The sequence below is a fragment of the Xiphophorus maculatus genome, chromosome 2 (assembly GCF_002775205.1).
Source record: "Xiphophorus maculatus strain JP 163 A chromosome 2, X_maculatus-5.0-male, whole genome shotgun sequence".
NCBI classification, from domain to species: domain Eukaryota; kingdom Metazoa; phylum Chordata; class Actinopteri; order Cyprinodontiformes; family Poeciliidae; genus Xiphophorus; species Xiphophorus maculatus.
This window is the reverse complement of record NC_036444.1, coordinates 13,408,442-13,429,373: the sequence shown is the minus strand read 5'-3', so window position 1 is coordinate 13,429,373 and position 20,932 is coordinate 13,408,442. Positions and strand designations below refer to the sequence as shown.

Genomic DNA, 20,932 nt, shown 5'->3' with positions numbered 1-20,932 from the left:
AATTGGGGTTAATATCTTACCTGATAACCTACAGTATATTCAATTCAAAAGTTTGAGCACATTATTGCTGCTTTTCAGCTCTGGCATAAAACTTCAAAACTGTGAAGTAAAGAAGAAAAAAAAGACAAAGTCTTTTGTGCTTTAAACCCTTTACCGTCACACAAACACAAAATATGAGAAAGGATGACTCATAAACCTTTATCGTAAAGTTTTGAGGTTTCACATAATTCATTTCACTGAATCAAATTTGTACCCAGGTAAAAGAAACAAATATGGAATGATTAGAAACTGACAACGCAGACCTAATTCCTGACTTTGGGATGTAGTGGGGAAAAAAACAAAGACATTTCAAATCCTTTACAATCTCCAATGTTAACACAAATAAATAAATTCTTCAAACGTGATTCAGTTTTCAACCAAGACAAAGCATCACAAACATCAGTTTGAAATTCAATAATTATAATTCACCCATAACACAAGCAATATCCTATAATATTCCCCTTTAAAGGCACAGTACACCCATACAGGGTTTCAACATCATAACTGTTCAAAAATCAGAAAATTGTTCTGGTAAAAAAAAAAGGCTTTACAGAAACTGGGCCTACACATGTTGTCTATTGAAAACTTCAGCTTCTGGTTACTTGTTCACGGTACCAATTACAATCCTTTACAAGAGCGAGATCAGTCATATCTGAAAAAGTCCTACAAAGAAGGAAATTACAAACACGGCCAAGTTTAAAAAACTCTAAGTGACCCACGTAAACGCAGCATCTTGTTGCTCCTGGCTCAGAAGAAAAGTTTTCCCATCACTCCTCAGAGTAACTTTCTGTAGGAAGTACAAGCTGACCGTCTCCTTGTTTGCTTGGAGGAGCCTTCAGTGGAGGAGAAAATAGAAAAACATTTAGAAAGTCAAGAAGCAATTAACTACCAGATGAGGAAAAAACCAAAGTTATGCCTTACATCCATCCGTTTGTAGACCCCCATTTGGAAACGACAGCAAACCACATCGACCACGTATCCCACCATGCCGTGGATCATGCCTGAGAGAGAGAAGAGATGAAGGCCACTGCATCGACGTAGCAGAACGGATTGCAAATCCCATGAATAACAAATAAAGCCGGATTTTTAAACCCACTGATGGAAGAACGCTGCATGCAGTCAAACACATTTGTTCCTGGACTATATGACCGTTCAATCCACCAGAATCCATCATGCTTGGAAAACTAAATTACATCAAATTCTCCATTCCTGGATTTTCCTTTGGAAATCTGCAACTATTTGCTCTATTAGAAGAAAATCTGTTTCCACTGGTGGCAAGATATCTATTCAAGCGTTTTGTGACGTATTTATAAATATGTGGGATGTACAATGTTTTTCTAAAGGTGGGAGTGATCTATATTACCCAGGTTCCAATTTATTTATTTATGACTAAGAAAATGTGTTATTTTATCTTTTAAAAAAAGTGGAATATATCAATGCATCTATTAGATTTCTTTTTTTTTAAGTCTAAAAATGAGATTAAAAATGCAGATGTTCCTTTAAAAGGAGCAGAGATTTACTGACAACTGCTGTAAAATGTGCAGACTGCAAGTGATACTAGAGAGCCGTGGTTTTAACTTCCCTCCAATAAAATCTAAAATAAAACCACTGCCACTAATAAAACAGAAAACAATTCACCAGGGCAGTTTTTAGCACAGAACATGTTCAAACTTTAACTTTTCAGATCATTTAAAACTGTCTGAAGGTTTTTAGATCTAAATAAATAAAAAAAATAATAATTGAATTAGTTACATTTATGAACTTATGAAGCAACTTGTTTCAGTGGGTAACCAATCTAACAAATTTAACAAAGAAACAAGCCGTTACTGAAAGCAGGTGTTATCCAGAAATGATGGATAAGGTAACCACAATCTTGTCAATCCTTTACAATTTCCAACAGTGTCAAAAATGTAAAATTCTTGCAATAAGTGATTCAGTTTTCAAGCAAAACAGAATATCATTGAGAATTGAATTATAATGATAAAAGGAAAAAACTGAAAAGTCATGCATGACATTGTGATCTATATATTTTTAACCTTACAAACTGAAATATAAACTAATTATTGTTAAAGGAAAGCTGGCATATCTTCTCCAGTGTATAGTTACTACTACTTTCGTCTACCTGTTGTGGAAAAGATGCCTCCAACGATGCCGCAAAGTCTGACGAGAAACTGCCAGAGAGGCATGTGCTGCTCGGTGACTCTGACCATCAGTGAACTTATGTCATATTTCATGAAGATCCCTGAGACTCCATGGCTGCCTGCAGCGTGGTTTATAACGCGCTCCTGCAGGAAAATGGGGATTTAACACATAAACCGCAGCAACAGTCAACCACACGTTGAACTGAAATACGATACTTAAACGTACCCGCTCTGTGACCGAGTACTGATGTGTTTCTGCAGACACTTTGTAGGTGTTCAGCTTGGTTGGCACAATGGTGATGAAGTACTGAAACATGTGGTTTGCTACAAACAAGAATTGTTCATTCATTAATCGCTGAGGATTCAATGCAGAGAAAATATCAGCATGTCATTACAGGCTGGTTTTTAATCACTTTTATGTACATATAATAAACCCCATCCATAACCTTAAAATTAACTTTGTACTCTGGTTTATGCACAATGTTTGACTCAGCACGCTGTATTGGCCTCTCAGCAAAAATGGTGGTTTTTGAGGGATGTGGCCACAAAGTTGTGATCAGTAAATCCTGAATGTGGGCTTTAGCAGAAGTGACTGTTAGTTCCTGCTTATAGAGAATATATACATAGGCACCATCAGCAGTGATCTTTTCTGTGCCGTCCAGAGGGTTGATCAGTCCAGGGATCTCTTCTCCAAAAGACAAGTGGTCAATTCGGTGAGAGAAGTTGTAAGCTGGAACACAACAAACCAAAACAATCCCGTTTAGGTGAATATAGAGTTACCATGGTGACCAGAAGCTCAGAGAAAATCTTACAGTCGTGGCTGACAAGTGCAGCTAGATGGGCGTGGCCTCTGGGGTGAGGTATGGACCTGTGGAGAGATGAATAGGTCAAAGGTCAAACTTTCTACTCAATTAACTGGAGGTGTTGATTATTTTACATCTTTGTCTTTTCATATATTTGTAGGTTTTCTTGATCAAAATGGAGCTGCTGGCCACTAATCCTAGCAAATGTTTTGTGAGTCCAGTGAACTCATGTCAGCTGAAGAAAACGTGGTTATTTTGGGGTCATGATCTCATTTTACAATAACGTCAAATGTCCCAAATGAAAAAAAAATGCTGGAGATAAACTTATTAACATAAAAGTAATATATGCTAAAGGTTAGTCACATAAGTATGAGGTGGAAATGGGTTTGGATGAAGAGGTAACATCTGGTTACAACACAGTGATGTTCAAATTGACCAAAGCCATCAAATATTGAGGAACCAAATATCACTGAAACAAGTTTCATGAGTTTATCTAACAAAACAGAAGGATACTTTTGTTCCCCCTGACAAACTGACCAATCGTTTACAAAAAGCTTGTGGTACAGTAACACAGAGCTGACTGTGGTGCCTGAGCCACATAAGGTTCAACAGACGAGCCTTTGTGTTGGTGCATAAGAAAAATAGTTGTACACAATGGGATGAAGTGAAGGCCTAACACAGAAACTACAAGTCAAAGAATGAAATTAAAGATGGAGGTACATACTTGCCGATAGTGATGTGGAAATTCCCTGCCACTTTGTTGACATACATGTGTCCATGTATCCTGCAGGCACTGGGTGAACTGGAGCCATCATCACTGCAGAGGGAAAGGTCAAAGTAAAAGCTGAAGATGTTCAGGTTCATCAGTGTGTGTGTGTGTGTGTACACTGATCGCGATGTCAGCTACAGTCTTTACCTTTGACTCGGAGCAGGAACAGGTCCTTTCACTGCAGACTTGAAGAGAACGTTCTGCAGAGAGTGCTCCACTCTGAGACGCTCCTGGATGTGCAGGAGGGTCCTGGCCGAGAGGAGTGGAAAACAAAAGGCAGTAAATGGTAAATAAATGGCAAACTGACTGATTTTATATTTTCTGGTCTTACCAACCATTCAAGGCAATTTACACCAGAGCCACACATTCATATACCAATATGCAGATTGGTAGGCTACTTCAAGTTAATTGTCTTGTCTAGGGGACGGTTGTTGAACTTACATTTGCCACAGTTTTTGCTCTGGTGGGAGTTCAAACTTGACCTGAAATGTGAAAAAACAAGATATAGTCAGAAGAATAGAGACGCGTTGACACTGTGAAAAAAATAGTTGAGTAAAAACTCACTGGTTCATATTTTAAACCGTCTGAAGCAATCATAGTCTCTGCCAGATCCAGGACATCTGCTCCTATGTCTGCATTATACACCACAAACACAGGAAATATATATATATATATATATATATATATATATATACACAGTATATATATATATATACAGTATATATAAAAACAAGTAGAAAACCTCAAAAAACACCTAAAGCAGTGGTTTTCAGTTTAAATTTGTAGTTTTTGAAGATGTATTATTCTCATAGCAAGTTGCAAATTAGAGGACTACCAGTAAAAAAAACTTTAAATCATAAGCAAAGTAGTGAAATTACCAGTTTAATAGGAAAATGCCATTTTACGCAGTTTTTAAATTTTGAATAACAGGAAACTAATTCAATTATGACCACAAAACCAACAAGATAACATTTTATTAAAATATAAATTGTAATAAATGTATGCACTTACACTGACATCTCATGGCTACTGTGATGTCCACATTTATCCTGAGTTTGCTGTAAATGAGGAACAGCACAGATGAGGACACAACTTCATAGCAGGTAAGGCTGGATCATGTTGTTATAGCTTTTACCTGGTGAAGTCTTTGTCTACCTCGTATTCATAGTTCATCCATGTGTTTCTGTACACAAAGAACTCCAGGAAGGCGAGGACCGCCATGAGGGAGAAAGCTACCAGAGAGACTGAGGACAGTTTCAGAGACTGACAGTTAATAAAACAGCTGCAGCTGCTGGTTTGTGCTTGTGTTGTTAGCTAGTACCTGTCCCTCCGCTGGCTGTGGTCTCCACGTAGCTCTCAGGCACTTTGGGGAAAGCATCCAATTCCTTCACCAGAGTCAGAGCTTTCTTCCTGGATATTCTCCTCATGTTTGGGGCCAGCAGCAGAGGTATAAACCCCTCAAAAGTGTATACTTTCAGGCTGCTAGCTAGCTAGCTGGATGCATTCAGTAATTAGTGAGAGTTTCCATGACAACTACCGAGCTAAACGTCCTGCTAACTGGTTCAAACGTGACCGCGTACGACTGAGCTTCTAACGCCAAAACTCTGCTTTTAAAACGTGCTTTTTAAGTGCATATGATGTTCCTTACTAATCAGGAAGTACAACACACGAAGGAACGGAAGTTACCTGGGAGAAGATGATTCGCTGCCGTCTTGTTTTACTCCATTGTCCCATCGGATAGAAATGTATGTCATTTGCTGTGAGCGCCCTCTAGCGGCTATCAATGTTATTGCATGTTATTGTAGAATTAAAAAATGTTATTTGTATTAAAACTAAGTTTAAAAAGATAAAATCAGAAAATGTGTATTATTCATTTAAATTATTATTTAACATTAGTGAATATTTGTTTACATCATGGGCCAAAAGATATTTAAAGTGGTGGATGAGAGTGATTGTTGATAAATGTCCAACTTAAAATCTGAACAATGAGAGTAAAAAAAGGATACATTTATAAAGTTATTAAGGACATGTTTAGTAACGTTAATAAGAGTAATAATCAACGATGAGACAAGGAGTTATTGTTTAACACTAATTTAATTATATTTAAAATGAGAGGAACACTGTGCATTTTAATTACGACGCCATTAATATAAACCCGTTTCTTGAGTTAGAAGTGCATCTTTCCAAAAACAACCATAAAAAACATAAAATAAAATAAAATAATCCAGCACAGATTCACTACCACATATATCTACAGACATACTTTATGACTTCAAGTATTTCTTTGGCATGGTTTAGTAGCTATAAAGCACAAAACATGTAAGCATGCCAACAATAATCCTCTAATTTCTCAGAGATGTAATCTGTGTAATCTTAGAAAGACGGACACTTATGCAAACACACAATGTACCTGCTGCCAAAGCAGACTTTAGATTGACTCTCAGTTTAAGAATCTGTTTGAAAACCGTCCATTCTACTCTGCAGGTACAGAGTCGGGACCCTCATCCCGCAGCACAGCCGTCTCTAGGAGGTCAGAGGTCGGCGTGTCTGGTGGTTCCTGAGACAGATCTTCAGAGCATCTGCTCACGGTGGGCGAGATTACATCGGGGCTTGTGTCGCAGGATTCTGTGCTCTGCTCTGATGTAGCTGTGTTGGTTGTCGTAGCAACGCTTGGAGGAATAGGGTCGAATTCCTTGTCGTCGTCCTCCAAGATTGGCGACTCATGGATGTCTGTCATTGAAGAAAAGGGTTAAGCTGCTGTAGAGTTTTTATTGGAAGGTAACACAATCAACATCACAAGAAAGGGTCAGAAAATAAAAAATATGTTTATATTTTATTTTAAATGTGTTTAAACCTCTAAGTCACAAACATTTTGAGAGTTTGATGGTTTTAGAACATTTAGTATCAAGGGCAGACCTCATTATATTTATGAAAAAAAAATTATTTTAATTTAAAAATGTTAGAGAAATCCACATTTTAATGCCAAAATATACTTTGAAACTTTGAAAGAGGTAAAACACCAGTTGAGTTTATCACATTTTTTATTGCACAACAACAAACATAAAATTTATTTTAGTCTATTATATAAAATCTATATAAAATGGTTTCAAATGGCTGGTTGTGAAAAGCTTTCTAGCAATGAGTGCTTTTGGGAGGCATTATAAACACGTACCATGCTCAAGTTTTAAAAGCACAATCATAAACTTGAAACTTTTTAAAAACTTAAGATTTGTTGTCCAAATTAGTAGCTAAAGAAAAACTGTTAACTTACTGCTGAAGGCTTCTGGGTATTGCTTTGCAATCTTTCCTTTCAATGTTCTAGAGTACAAGAGAGAGATCCAGAGATCAGAAATTGTGTTGTGCACACTGCAGATGTGGCTGAAAAACAAAAAAAGAGAGAGAGAGACTGATGACTAACCTAATCCTCCTGAAGACGCTGTCCAAATCCTTCTTCATGTCAACCAGGGTGCGAGTGTGAAGCAGGAAACGCTCGTTCATCTGCTGCAGCCTCACATTCGACAGTCCGTTGAAGTTTATCAGCATCTCATTGGTTTTCTCAAAGCGATCGAGCCTATTTGCACAACAGAAACAGAAAAAGAAAATTACTTCAATTTTCACCACATCACAATCACAAATATATTTATTAGAATTTTATCTGATTAAACCAACTAGAAGTGTGTACTTGTTAAATGGAAGGAAACAAGTGTGCAAGTGTAATTGTATAAAGACCTCCTTTACTCTGATACACTAAAATAAAATCTAGTTTAACAAGACTCTTTCACTAATCATTTATCCATTAAGCAGAACAACAAAGACCAGGGAAAACAGCGGACATGATTAGGTTAAAAATAAATATCCCAATGAATGAATTTATTAATTTTAGTCATTTTTGAGCTTTTCATGCACAAGTCAAAAACAGAAAAAATATACAATGTTGTAAAAAAGTAAAAAAAAAAAAGAAGAGACAAAAGTAGTACAGAAATAGATAAATATTTAAATCTCCATCAATGGCAAGACCACAAGATATCAGTGGTACCATCACTTTTTGTTGCCTTGTTGTAAAAATGTGCTATCATAATAAGAAAGTTGCCTTGCATTACAGTACCTGGCAATCCACCTTAACTGACCAATCACAGCAAGGAGAAATAATCAGATCCATTGTAATTCTGAATCAGATGCAGAAATCAACAGCTTGTTTGGGAGAAATACAACAAGCTGTTCATTTAACAAAATTGACCTGCAAGGAAAGAAAATAATTGCTGAATGAAAACCACAAGAAATCTTGCTTACAGTTTGCCACAAGGTTGGTTTGAAGCAAACTGATGGGTTGAAATGGCCCATCAGGCTTTTAAAACACTCTTATATCGAATTAAGGTATGTGACATGACTTAAAGAGTGATTTTCAGACACCATCCAGTGTGTGATATTGCTATTTTGCTCGAAGGATATGTCAATGTTTAGATGTAAAACGCTTATAGAGCCATACAGTGCCTGTAAGGTCCACTACAGACAATAAAACACACTAAAGTACCAACACCTGCATAAAGATACTCACATGTGTCTCTGCGCCTGGATGATGGCGTTCACATCCTCGGAGTTCACCATGCTCAGCATCCTGCTACAGAACACACCGGAGGCTGTGGGCTCCGCCATGGTGACAGGAAAACTGCAGAAACATTTACACACATAATAATTAGTGGCATCATATTCGGAGACAGAACAAGACTCTTTATTTCCCCTTTGACATGTTGTTAAAGCAATATTTTTGTCAGTGAGCGAGATCATCGGCATCAAAATAAAGAAACGAAGCAAGATGATTTACTTACCTCTGCACCCACCGGCTCTTTGTGTAACTACAAAGATTAAACTACATCTGACAGCTCGCCGAGAGAAGGAAAAAAAAAACAAATGTATTTAAACTTCCTGTCACATGATTTTCTTGTTCTTCCTCTTCTTCTTGCGAAACAATTCGATGTATTACCGCCACCAGGTGGCAGAAAGTGTGAACTGTCAAAGGATTCCGCTGCCTTTCTTCTTTTGTGTAATCCCGGATGTCACGTGACGCTTTACGTTCGTTATTGCCCCCTGCTGGAGAAAGCGTGTGCAAAACAATTGGGTCATCGCCTTAGTGATTGCTTTGTTTGTTTGTTTTAGAGTAAAATTAGAGCGGTAGTTGTCATCTGCCCCTTTTTAATATCCGCTCAATCCTAATAAAGTGAATTTGAGCGGAAACCAGTAGCCAGCAGGAACCAAGGAGCACAAAGATCATCACAGGGTTTAACACAAGCAGTTTACAGAATGACACTAATATATTATAAAAATTATTCTGAGCGTCACTAAATGGACACTTCAATCAACAATTAAATAATTAGGCTTATGACGCTTTGGCTGAAAGGAGTCCAAACCGTGTTTGGGTTCAACAACTGAGGTTGGAGGTTTAACAAATGTTGTTCATCAATTCACAGCCAACTTAGGGTTAGGGTTAGGGTTAACCTAACCCTAAGTTAGGGTTAGGGTTATGTTAATAATAATAATTATTAACATAATTATTATTATGTTAATAATTTCTGCCATGAAGAACATATGTTCAGACAGGACAATAAGGTAAAAAACACTCAGAAATAACGAGGTAGGAAAGATTTTGACAGGACATGTGGAGGGTTTCATGTTTATGAGAGAGTGAAGGAAGATCATAACTGGGAAAAAAGATGGATAAATGGGAAAATAGGGAATCCAAATGACTATGTGCTTGAATCTTTAAATCCTCCAATAATACTGACAGTCAGAAAAAAAGCACAAGGAAACTCGCAAATTCATACTTTCATTAAACTCACAAAATTACTTTTATTAAGGGACAAGTAAAAAAAGTACATGATGTATAAAAAATACAAAAAACGCTTTGTCTAAGTTGTAAGCTAAGTAAATGCATAGCAACAGTACATGCAAGTCTAGAGTTAGGTATCCTACTGTGGTTTCCTACTACTTTAACATTTGTAAGCTATAAGATTAAAGAGGGAGATGTACAGTTTGGCTGCAGTTTACCGGTCGTTACAGTCTACATGATACAGATGCAAAGTGGAGATACAGTATAACTTAAGTTGCACGCAACTCGGCTGATGAGCAAATAAATAGTTGCACAAAAAAAGCTAAATTGATTCGACACGACTTCAGAGGGAGCGTGTGTCGGAATAACATTTCCAAAGATGATAAGCTAACAATGAAAAGGATTTCTAGAACAACACTTCTAAGCCGGGATACAAATAAATATGAATTAAATAAATAATGAAACGTGTATTTGAGAGCCATTCGACCCACCCGGCCCTTTTATTTACATATCAAACTCACAGCTCCAAATGATCAACATCATATGTATGAAATTTCATATTAGTGTTCTTCTTCTTGTTTTTTTGTTGGTTTTTTTTGTTTTGTTTTTTTGTGTTTTTAAGAATACCATAGAGATACATACAAATGGCCCGGACAAGCACAAGTGTCCATAGAAAACCTGCATTGATTTGACATTGGGTGAATTTCAATGTGCTTTGGCTTTCGATTGATAAATAAAGTATTATCAGGCTATACATCACAACACATTTGTGGTATATTAGAGGCAATGGTATAGAATTTCTGCTTGTATAAAGACTTTTACCATAAACTGACCCAGGAATGACAGAGATTACTGATATTGGTATTGCTGAATGACTATAAAGTGATCATTTTGTGTTTTGCTGTTGTTTGGTGAGATATTATTATGCAAAGACACGATTTCTCCCTTTCCCCATGTCTTTTCTTTACATACAAAAATAAGTTACAACTTCAGAGAAACAGATCAAAAAACAAAAACAAGAAAAAGCAAGATTTCCAGTTTCTGTAAGGCCATGCTAAAATTTCCAAGACTCATGCATCAGGGTATTTCAGGTCTCTTGGGTGAGTGAGCTTGCCATTCATGCAGAATGCACTGTGTGTTGCTGAGGCCACAATAAATATAGCTACTATCCCTTTTCGTTTTGTTCTTTAATACCAATCCAGGATTAACACTAGCACTGTCTGTGACACACAATTAAGGCTGGTGTACTTGCTGTTGAGATTGTGAATAGGCCTTATTTAAATGGATTAACATTTGCACACAGACGTTCTAACAAATACACACAGAAAAACCTCTGATAGGAGGGGACATCATTGTGAAAGAGAGAGAAACACAGGGGCCGCTGTACATGTCTGTGCTGCGTCAGTGTAAAGTATCAATCGCTCCAAAGCAACTTCCAAAGATAAAAACAGGAAGGTATACTTTTTATAAATAAAAGACTATCACTATGCAGGTGTAGCTTCATAAATTATAATATCATCAAAAAGTTCATTTATTTTTGTAATTCAGTCCAAAAAGGAAAACTTATACATTGGTTGATTCCATATATTTCTGTTAATCCTGAAGATTATGGCTTGCAGCAAATGAAAACCCAAAATTATGTCTCTCAAAAAATCTGATAAGACCAATAAATAAAGCATGGATGATAAATAGAGAAATGTTGTGCTTTGGCATGCACAATCCTAAAACTGCGGACTATCCAGCAGATAGTTAGAGTTCCCACATGAGGTAGGCAAATCACCAAAAGTCTTTACAAAAGAAATACCAACTAAAAGTTTAGTGGAAGAAAAACATGTAGTTGAAAATGATAAAAAAATAAATAACTGCAGCTTTGAGAGAATTGTGAGATGAATCTTATTCAAGGGTTTAAAAAACATTCAGTTTTAGAGTTTCTTCAGACTCGACTGTTCATATTGTAAAAAAGTTGATTTTGGATTTTAAAAATTAAGGTGCCTGGAAGAAAAGGGGAAAAGAAAAACAAAAAAGAAGAAGATAAGTGACATTATTGCAGTAATTTAAGGAAGAGGAACCCCAAGCAGATACTGAGTGCAAATACTCTACATACATAAGTTTTTATTGGTCTTATGAAATATTTTATTTTTTGCAAACCTAAATTGAGGGTTCTCATAATCTGAAAGCCATAATCTTGAAAATTAAAATAATAATATTCTGAATTCATCTGCTGAAAAAAATTAGCTTTTTGCTGATATTCTAGCTCATTGAGATGCACCTGTATCAGGCATAAATATGTTAGCTTAGAAGATATCCACAGTGAGAATGGGTTCAGATGTTTGAAATATTGAGTCATGAATTTCAAGTAGCACCTTTTTTTTCTGTCAAGAAGCGGCTGTATTGTGTTTTGGAATAAAATCTGCAAAAAGTACCAGCAAACTAGAGCTCCAGCATTTCATCTAAAGTAGATCAGTAATACCACAGATGATGGTCCATCATCAGCATGGTTAAAAAATATCAAATACAACAACAACAACAACAACAAAAAATACAGAAAGAACATAGAAGTCCATAAGTTACAGTTCAACCATAATAATGAACAATCCTCCAGCGTTATCATGGAGAAAACCAAAGATGTTTTAGCTGCTTTTTTGACTGAAGGCAATCTGAGGCAACTACTTTCTGTAAGTGCTCGGGGGCGGGGGGGGGAATTAAACAAAATTCTTTCAAACAAAATCCATCCCGAGATTTCTCCAGAACGTCGCCAAAGGAAGGAGAAAAAAAAAGGGTTCTTTGCTTCACCAGCCTTCCTCCATCACCTCCCCACCCCTGGCTGGAGGTGCTGTCACACATAGCTCAGCAGGCTCTGCATTTTCCTCACCCGTAGGCGTCTCCTTAACCACCTCTTCCTCCACGTGGGATTTATCCACCCCCACTTGACCCTCCTCTACCTCGACCTCTTCCTCCTCCTCTTCCTCCTCCTCCTCGTCTTCCTCCTCCTCTTGTTGCTGCTGCTGCTGCTGCTGCTGCCGCTGCTTGTTGCGGCAGCAGGGCTTGAACAAATGGGGGTCGATGAGCACCTCCCCAAAGCGGCCCTTGTATATTATTCCACAGCACACCTTTTGCCTGCGACAGAGCGAGATGCGTTGCATCAGATGTGTGGAAAAAAAAGCCAGGATGATTAAAGCTGAGTGTGTTAACAAGCTGCTGTTAAAAGTGTAACTGCGAAAATCAGCACAGAACGGTGTTAAAGCGTTTTGTCAACTACTAGATTAATATGAGCAGTTCAAGCATTAAATTGTCTTCTTTACAAGAAAGATTGTCTGATGTTTTCTTAGAATGTTTAGAGTCTATGTTCAAAATAAATACTCTAAACACAAAATGGTTTTAGGGTGGTAATTTAATGGTTTTAAATTGGTTAAATCCTCACTTTATTGTGATGTAAAGTATGCAACTTTCGGTAAATCTGCAGATAGATTGTCTTTGCTTCATAGCTCATCTGTAAAAATGTTTATGCCTCCTTGGCGATTTTGTCTGTCTTTGCCTTTTTGTTACACTTTCTGAAAGGTTCTGTTAATTGAATAACAGATGTAAATACTTCAATATTTGTCTCATAAATTCACAGAATATTTTCCAAAAATTCTTGGAAATTTCAGCACACTTCACATTCACATTTTCACCTGTTTTTTATTAAATATATGAAATGTGACTTTGTGTTCATTTTGCCCAGCAATTATTTTCACTAGGAATTTCCTGTAGTCGTATTTTTGAACAGTCTTTGTCCATAGTTCAATCACAAACACTGACTGAAAGGAAGACCTTTTGTGTCTTTTGTTTTATTTTTGTTTTGTTTTTTGTTTATTTGTTTTCTTTGCTCTCAGGGTCATTTTACGGGAGTCTAAAGTCTAAAACGCAAAAAAAAAGGACTTTGTAATTATGTTCAAACAAATATGCCTCATTCCCACAGAGAGGTACAGGACGACTTGTAAATGGCAAAGTACTTTCTAATTGATGTATAAATAAATATGTGAAGAAATCCAAAATGTTAATAACTTACAGAGAGAAAAATGATTAAGATGTTGTTTTATGTTGCATCTAAACGAATCTAACAAACTACACTGAAAGGAAATTAAACCCCTGATATTACATGTGGCAGTATCTTCTTTTGCATACATAAAGCGTTTTTCTGTTCAACATGATTCTGAATATTATGTGTTTGTGTTCCAGCATCAAATCTACCTCTTCCAGTAAGTGAGGTCCAGGAAGGAGAAGACTGGGGAGCGGCTGGACCCGGGGCTCAGCTCGGTGTCGGAGCCGTCGTCCGACAGGTTGCTGTAGCTGGGAGACTGAGCTGGAGAGGCACTGGAGGTTGTGCTGTGGGCATCTGAGTCTGGAGAGCAGAACAAAGCACAGGAGCGTGCTATTTTTGACAAACACTAAATCTCCACTCTTGTTGTTAGCATATGCTGGTGGCAGGGAAAAGTAAAACTCAGAACTAACTGTTTCTCTTCAGCTCCTTCTGCAGCCTGCTGATCTGGCTCGGCCGAGCTTTCTTGGAGATGGTTTTGATTTTCTTGGGCCTGGAGGTTATCTTTAGGCTGGGGCCTCCTCTGGCATCAACAACCTGTACACAACAAACATTCACTTTTTAATAATATTCTAAGGTTCCATTCATGCAAAAACATTCCATTGGCTCACATTTAATCATATTACAATCTAAACACTTCAGGATTTTTATGTGATAGACCAACACAGAGTGTAACGAAATTTTGAATTGGAAGGAAAATTATGATGATTTTTATACATTTCAAGTGAAAACGTGTTTGAAACACAAACATGATTTGAAATAACCCACTGTTGTAGCTCTGGTAGCTTATGGAGTTGCTGGTACAACTCAAACCCAGTCTCAAGTCTTTCACAGTCTCCAACTGTTTTTGTTTTCAATCTGACTAGTTTCCCTGTCCCTGAAATAGAACTTCTTTACGACTTGATGCCCGACCTGTCTGATGTGTTCCTTGGTCTTCAAGAAAAGGTTTGTTCACTAATGTTCTCTAGCAAACATCTGAGTCCTTCACACTCCATCTTATTTAATTTGGGGGTAGATGTATTTATAAACATGTCTGAAAATTATGAATAATTTTCTTTCTTCGGATCATTGTGAGTGGGTTTATCACATAAAACATGAATATATTTGTAAGGAAAGCCAAACTCACATGGTTCCAGTTTTTCTTGGTTCCCACTGGAAGCTTTTTCCATCGCTTCACAAGGAGGACGCAGGCGTTACAGATTTCTCCTGATCTGGTTTCACTCAACCTGCAAAAAACACTTTGTTGCAACTCACGATGCAGTGTGACACCACAACACAGCACAGGTTCTGGTGGGTCACTTACCCAAAACAGCTCCTGAAGTCCTTCTCGTACCGCTTGCTGTCTGTGAAACGGGAGCTGGAGGACTTGGCCCGACAGATGCAGCAGCCGTCCAAACTCCGGTACATTTTGGGCTTATGAAAGCCAAACATCTGCATGCACACATATTTAAATTTGAACACCTCATCATAACAATTTATCATCATAGAGTGCAGTGCTACACATTCTGCCACTGGATGAATCTTAGAAAATAACATTAAACAAATCAGATGTGCTTATTATAATTAATTAAAAATACATTTAATAATAAACATCATGCATAGTTAGAGACATTGGGGGAGCATCTCTCTGCTGTGACCCACATGGTGGAAGTAGGTCAACAGTCAGACGGCGTGTCAGACAGATAATGTCACCATGCTGCGCTCACTGGATTCATGCAACGTTTAGGAAACTCGCGGCACGCATCGAGCATCATGCAATATTGCGCTTACATATAACCGTGAACATTTTTGCTGCCTTTCTGGCCGCATCTTAAATGAAAGGGGCATGTCTGCAGGAGGAGACTCGGAACACCTATAAGCGTGCAATATGCAGAAGTGCACGCTGATTTATGTTGCTAGGCAAAATGAAATCTCCCAGTACACATGTGGACCAACTGCGGCAAAACTGGGAGCCGCGCCCCCCAGACTGGATTTTCTTTTCTTTTCTTTTTTTTCTGCCATCAGTCCTTGGGGTCTTCTGACAGTGCGTTGCCACACGGATCATGCAGAGATGAGGAAAAACTCAGAGACTTCTCACTCTGCTGCTAATTTCACATACGGATTAAAGTTGAACATAGAAGAATTTTTGTTTTATTTAATTTTTTTAAGAGTTTTACGCTGCTTGATTGAATGAGAAATGAGGCCGATTGGGTTCTGCATGAGTTCTCATGATGCAGAACCCAATAATGGAAAATGGAAAATGATCTGTCATACTCGCTAATTAAAGATGCACAAATTAGCTTTATTCTGGGCAATTCTGATTTCCTTTTTTTAAATGTTTGACCTGCCAATTTAATTTAATGTTTTTCCCCCCAAGGAGAAACATGTGCTGCCAGTTTGTTGATCCAAGTAGGAGCTTTGAGTACAAGAAAATATTATCAAATTAAAAGAATATCCCTACTTATGCATCAAAGCATGTGCCCCTTTTGTATTAAACTCAAATAAACTGACACAGTGTCCATTATTCTGTCATTAGACCACAAATTCAATTTCTTAGTTTGGATGTGTTTAATAATTAAGAACGAATGCATATTTTTAAGTATCCAACCTGCTGATCACTGCTAAAAAACAAACGTACTGATTCTGTTTTATTTATTGTGAATTTAATATGTTTTTGTTTGATTGACTCAATAGGAATTCTGCATAAAAACAGCCTTATCTACTCAATGGCGTTTATTTTATTTTTATTAGACTCTGCCAATGTGCCACAAATACCTGATGACATGTTGTCTGTTTAATAAACAAAAGTAGAAATATCAAAATAAAGATAAATGCATTGGCACATAAAATTATTAAAATATAATTCATCTGTGCTCAAAACAGTGGCAGCTGCAAAAATCTTGACTCACTGATAAATCTTTTTAATGAGGGTTAGTAGTATTTGGAATAATAATAATAATAATTACTATTATACTGTAATTATTACTACTAAATGGAATCAGCCTCATTATTATCATCAATGTAATTGTTTTCAGTAATAATATTTATATAAAAACTACTATTACTACTACTACTAATAATAATAATAATAATAATAATAATAATGACTGAGCTGCAATGTTTGCGTTTTGCATATAAAATCTCTACATCACATCACTGCACTTATTTTATTACAACACATTATTTTTGTAATTTTATGCCTATGCTATTACTACTATTACTACTTTAACTACCCTATAACTGCTACTACTCCTACTAATGATAATAAGATACAAAATGAATGACAAAATAAATAAAAGTGATATTTTGTGTAACATATTTAAATCAGTTCACTACACTCCTTCTTGACGGAGTGGCCCTACAAGCAGTTCTGCTTTTCCCCTCCACGTCGGCTTTCTGTAAGTCCGAGACGATCTCTGCAGCGAAAATACAGTACGTGACGCAACTCAACATGGCAACACACTTCAAAGGCGGAGGCAATGTGAGGAAAGGGGTGTGATGCGATTTTCCGCAAAAGCTGCAATTTTAACGCGTAAACTGCAACAAACCCCGCTGAAAGCTGCTGCTTTTGCGTTAATATCACGCAAACACTGTGGAAAAATTAAAATCTCGCACTTGTTTTCGCCGAGAGAAAAGCGCACGTCGCTGAAATTTCACCGCCCACTCTCCAGCAAGGAAGCATGGCATGCCACACGACCTGCTTCTTGCGCACCCATTTTATGATGACCGTCCTCTGCTCGACGATGCCCGACTTCCCCACCTCTCTCCCAACTTTGTGCGGGCGTGACAAACTGAGAGTAACGCGTTTCCGAAGCAAACTATCTCGACTCGCACAGTAAAACAAAGCATTTGTGTTACAAGTGTGTAATTTGATCTTTACTCTTTGTTATTCCACGGCCGCGTCGCTGCAACTGTCCACATCCAACTAAACATGTGCGCAAAGTTCAAAGCGGCTGCCTTCGTGCGGTCGGTTTCCACGCGTTATTCCTGCACGGAACGAAATTTGTGAGGCAGTTTGAGCTTCCGTGGGGCGTTCGCGAACAGTTTGTGTTTTAGCAGGAGGTGTTTTGTTGACAGCGGCGCCCGCGTGTAGAGACGCATCTCTACTCCGGGTGGGCGTGAGAGATTCAACTTGGCATCGATACGTACAGCAAGACCAAAATGCGCACTATTTCGACTTGCCGCACCGCAAAGACGGTTAAAATCGGGATTAAAAAGCGCTTAAAAACCGACTTCAGCTAAACTGCATGTGATCAAACGAGTGATTCCCTCACACAGCCGAGTGCAGCAATAACAACAGCCTCAATCTGCTTCTAATGTCTGCATTTCAACTCCTCCTGATCTTCCCCTCTTTTTTTTCCTTCCCCCACACACATTTTCCCACTTTCTCGAATTATTTCAACCATTAAATAACATGACCTAGAGCTGACCATGCAAGAAGGCCCCAAAACAACACCAATTGTTCAAAGACAACTCGAAGCTTGTTTTTAATTACAAAGACTTTCACCAAAAAAAAAAAAAAAACAGCCTGAAAAACGCACCGAAACAAACGCAAGCCGCTCGCTGGCGTTACCTTGTTGGAAGTTTGGCGAAGCTGACACAAAGCAAGTAATCCCTGAAGAGCGTCGTAGCGGCGTAAGTATTAGGAAAACGAACCCGCATCAGTAAACCCGCTCTCTTGTTGATGTCTATGCTTGAGGACGGGACTGGATAGTTGTGAAGCCACTGCGCCTGCGTCACATCCACACCTCCATTTCAGAGTAGAGCGCAGGGCCCCCTCTGTTTTATTATTTTTTTTCTTTTTTTCTTTTTCTTCAATCAAACTATTTACATAAACGACGTGTGACGTAGGCGTGCGTCTGAGCTCGGCTGGCCTTATAAGGACGGGAACATTACGCGGGAACAGGGGGCTCGGCCCTGGTTGCTATGGCGCATTGGAGAATGTAAGCAAGGGGGCGGGGCTTGTTGTTTTACTACTCGACGCCAGATGGCTCGTCTAGGGGCCTGCAGTTTTTCAGGAGGCTCGGCGTCTAGAGCCGCGATGGGCTTTGTTGATTTAAAATTCACGCCAAAACAACCAGATTAGTGTTCAAATGAAAGGTGGATCAAGTTTGATCCCCAGACTCACAGCAAACAAACAAACATGTTCAATTTATTATTATTTAAAAGCAATTAGAATACAATAAGATGTTATATGTAATGATAAATGAACAAATGAAAACAAACTATTCGAAAAATTATGTGTGATTGAAAAATATGTTTAAATTAAGATTTTTTGAAAAACTGGAGCCTCTTAATCTGATGCACGTCAATAAAATCAATGAGATCTCAGAGTTGTTTTGGAAAACAGTACTGAACAAATAGCAGTGTTTAACTCTGGAGAAGCTGCAGAAACCCACAGCTCAGGTGGGAAATCTGTTGGCTGGTAAACGGTCAGTCCTTTATCCCATGAGTCTGGGTTTTGCATAGCAGTAAGGTAAGGTCATTTTATTTATAAAGCACATTTTCAGCAACAACGCTGTTATTTTCAAAGTGCTTTACATGAATTAGAAGAAAATACAAAGAAAACGACAAACCAAAAGAAAGACCAAAAGGTAAACTACACATTGGTTCCCCATGTTTAATAAGAATAAGAATAAGTCGTGACAGTAAAGCGATTTGTAAAATAAAAACAAAACAAAAACCCATTTGCAGTTTTCCACAGTCCAGCAGCAAACATAAGAAAGAAGCATTTCTGTTCAGATGTTAAACATGAACAAAAAAGATATTTGGTCTACAATGTCATAATCACAGATTGTGATCATAATCAATATTTTCATCTCAATTTTCAGCATTAGAAAGTAAAGATTTTTCTGAGGTTGTGCAGAAAACTGTCGCTGTGCGTCACCATGAATACATACATTCTGCTGAGGATGCAGAATCTCAGGCCTTTCACCCGCTGTAAAATGTTGCTCTTTAAGATCCTCATATGGAGAGACGACTGTTTTAACTTCCTCCGAAATTATCCTCGATTTAGCTGCATAATCAAAATAATACAAGTATTATTTGCCATTTTAATGTTTGATGTAGTTATTTCAGTTCAGTTTGTTTATACAGTGCCGCTTCACAACAAGTCATTTCAAGGTATTTTACTAAAAAGGTTTCATTTCATTTCAATCCAGTCATTCATTCATAACTAGATCAGAATTAGAAAAATATTCTTTCTTCTGTGGGTCCTGTGGAAAATTAATTGTTTCACAAATTTCTGCCTGGATTTAACAGTTTGAAAAAAATAGACAAAAGCAGAAGTTTAATATTTATGTCTCACTCTGCAGTTATTTAAAAAAAACAGATATTAGTCAGTTTAGTTTCTCGTTCATGTTTAAAAAAAATAATAATAAAATCACAGACAAAACTGCCTCTTATCCTGCGACCGTCTCATGTTGGGACTGTAGGTGGCGCTGTTTCTTTGTGCGTCTGAAAACAGATTTTCCACCTATTTTTTAAATCATAAACCAAATCGAGATGAACAAAAACATATAAAACGATAAGTTGTTTTCTAAAAATGTACACTTTGTAAAACTTTAACAAGGAATTAAAAAAAGAGTCTTATAAAAAACAAAATGTTGGTTGTGTCTGAATTTTCTAAACTGATTGAGATGTGTTTTGGTTTCTGATCTTTCATCTAAAATGTTTTAAAAGAGGAACCATTTATCACAAAACTTATGTTTATTTCAATGAGAAAGTATTTCCCCTTTGGGGGTTAATGAGTTTTTCTGATTTAACATTTTTATGACTATGAAATGTTTCAGATTAAATAACCAAATTGCTGATATTGTGCAGCTCTAGCGCAGAAAGAAAAACCCAAAGAGTGGGATTTTACTAATTAAGGATAAAGGCTGTCCAAATATGTTCTTTTATGAAAATGTAATTATCCTTTAGACCAAAGAGCTGGATGTGTCTCTCCAGGCACCAACAGCTGCCATCAAATGTTTGCAATGACTGGAAATGAGTCGTTAACTTACATCCCTGCGGAGGACTTTGGCTTACTCTTCTCAGCAGATTTGCTCTAATTTGGCCATATTGCCGGGTTTCAAAGCACAAACAACCTGTTTAAGGTCAAGCCACAGCACAGATTTAAACCTTCATTTTTTTAAAGCCGTTCAGAAATAGATGTTGGGGTTGTGCTGCTGATCGTTATTCTGCCGCATAATCAAAATGTACTTGGGCTTAAGGTCATAAACTGATGTGAGGACATAGAAAGAGTTAGCACCAAAATACATTAAAGACCTGTTGTCAATGTATCCAGATCACTCAGGC

At 37.5% G+C, this 20,932-nt stretch overlaps 3 protein-coding genes across 6 annotated transcripts; all 3 read right to left on the bottom strand.

Annotated features, from left to right (window-relative positions):
• Positions 1–172: 172 nt before the first annotated feature.
• On the bottom strand, positions 173–5,474 carry LOC102223670 (endoplasmic reticulum-Golgi intermediate compartment protein 2-like). Its single transcript, XM_005810497.3, has 13 exons — positions 5,074–5,474; positions 4,888–4,996; positions 4,764–4,810; positions 4,317–4,384; positions 4,194–4,234; positions 3,900–4,001; positions 3,708–3,800; positions 2,993–3,048; positions 2,812–2,910; positions 2,407–2,504; positions 2,162–2,324; positions 961–1,040; positions 173–872 (listed from the first exon to the last, which is right to left on the bottom strand). The coding sequence occupies exons 1-13, from the start codon at positions 5,177–5,179 to the stop codon at positions 807–809; spliced, it is 1,128 nt and encodes a 375-aa protein (XP_005810554.1). The 5' UTR covers positions 5,180–5,474; the 3' UTR covers positions 173–806.
• A 654-nt stretch (positions 5,475–6,128) lies between these two features.
• On the bottom strand, positions 6,129–8,703 carry kxd1 (KxDL motif containing 1). Its single transcript, XM_005810499.3, has 5 exons — positions 8,579–8,703; positions 8,308–8,418; positions 7,171–7,323; positions 7,024–7,070; positions 6,129–6,482 (listed from the first exon to the last, which is right to left on the bottom strand). The coding sequence occupies exons 2-5, from the start codon at positions 8,403–8,405 to the stop codon at positions 6,226–6,228; spliced, it is 555 nt and encodes a 184-aa protein (XP_005810556.1). The 5' UTR covers positions 8,406–8,418; positions 8,579–8,703; the 3' UTR covers positions 6,129–6,225.
• A 1,448-nt stretch (positions 8,704–10,151) lies between these two features.
• On the bottom strand, positions 10,152–18,396 carry LOC102227194 (SIN3-HDAC complex-associated factor-like). 4 transcript variants are annotated; one of them, XM_023325733.1, is made up of 6 exons: positions 18,175–18,396; positions 14,958–15,085; positions 14,781–14,880; positions 14,068–14,191; positions 13,807–13,987; positions 10,152–12,693 (listed from the first exon to the last, which is right to left on the bottom strand). In XM_023325733.1, the coding sequence occupies exons 2-6, from the start codon at positions 15,083–15,085 to the stop codon at positions 12,366–12,368; spliced, it is 861 nt and encodes a 286-aa protein (XP_023181501.1). In that variant the 5' UTR covers positions 18,175–18,396; the 3' UTR covers positions 10,152–12,365. The 4 variants fall into 4 exon arrangements, with proteins under 4 accessions (XP_023181501.1, XP_014328581.1, XP_023181520.1 ...); XM_014473095.2 differs by having other exon boundaries at positions 18,207–18,396; XM_023325752.1 differs by having other exon boundaries at positions 13,807–13,957; positions 18,207–18,393.
• Between the last annotated feature and the right edge of the window lie 2,536 nt (positions 18,397–20,932).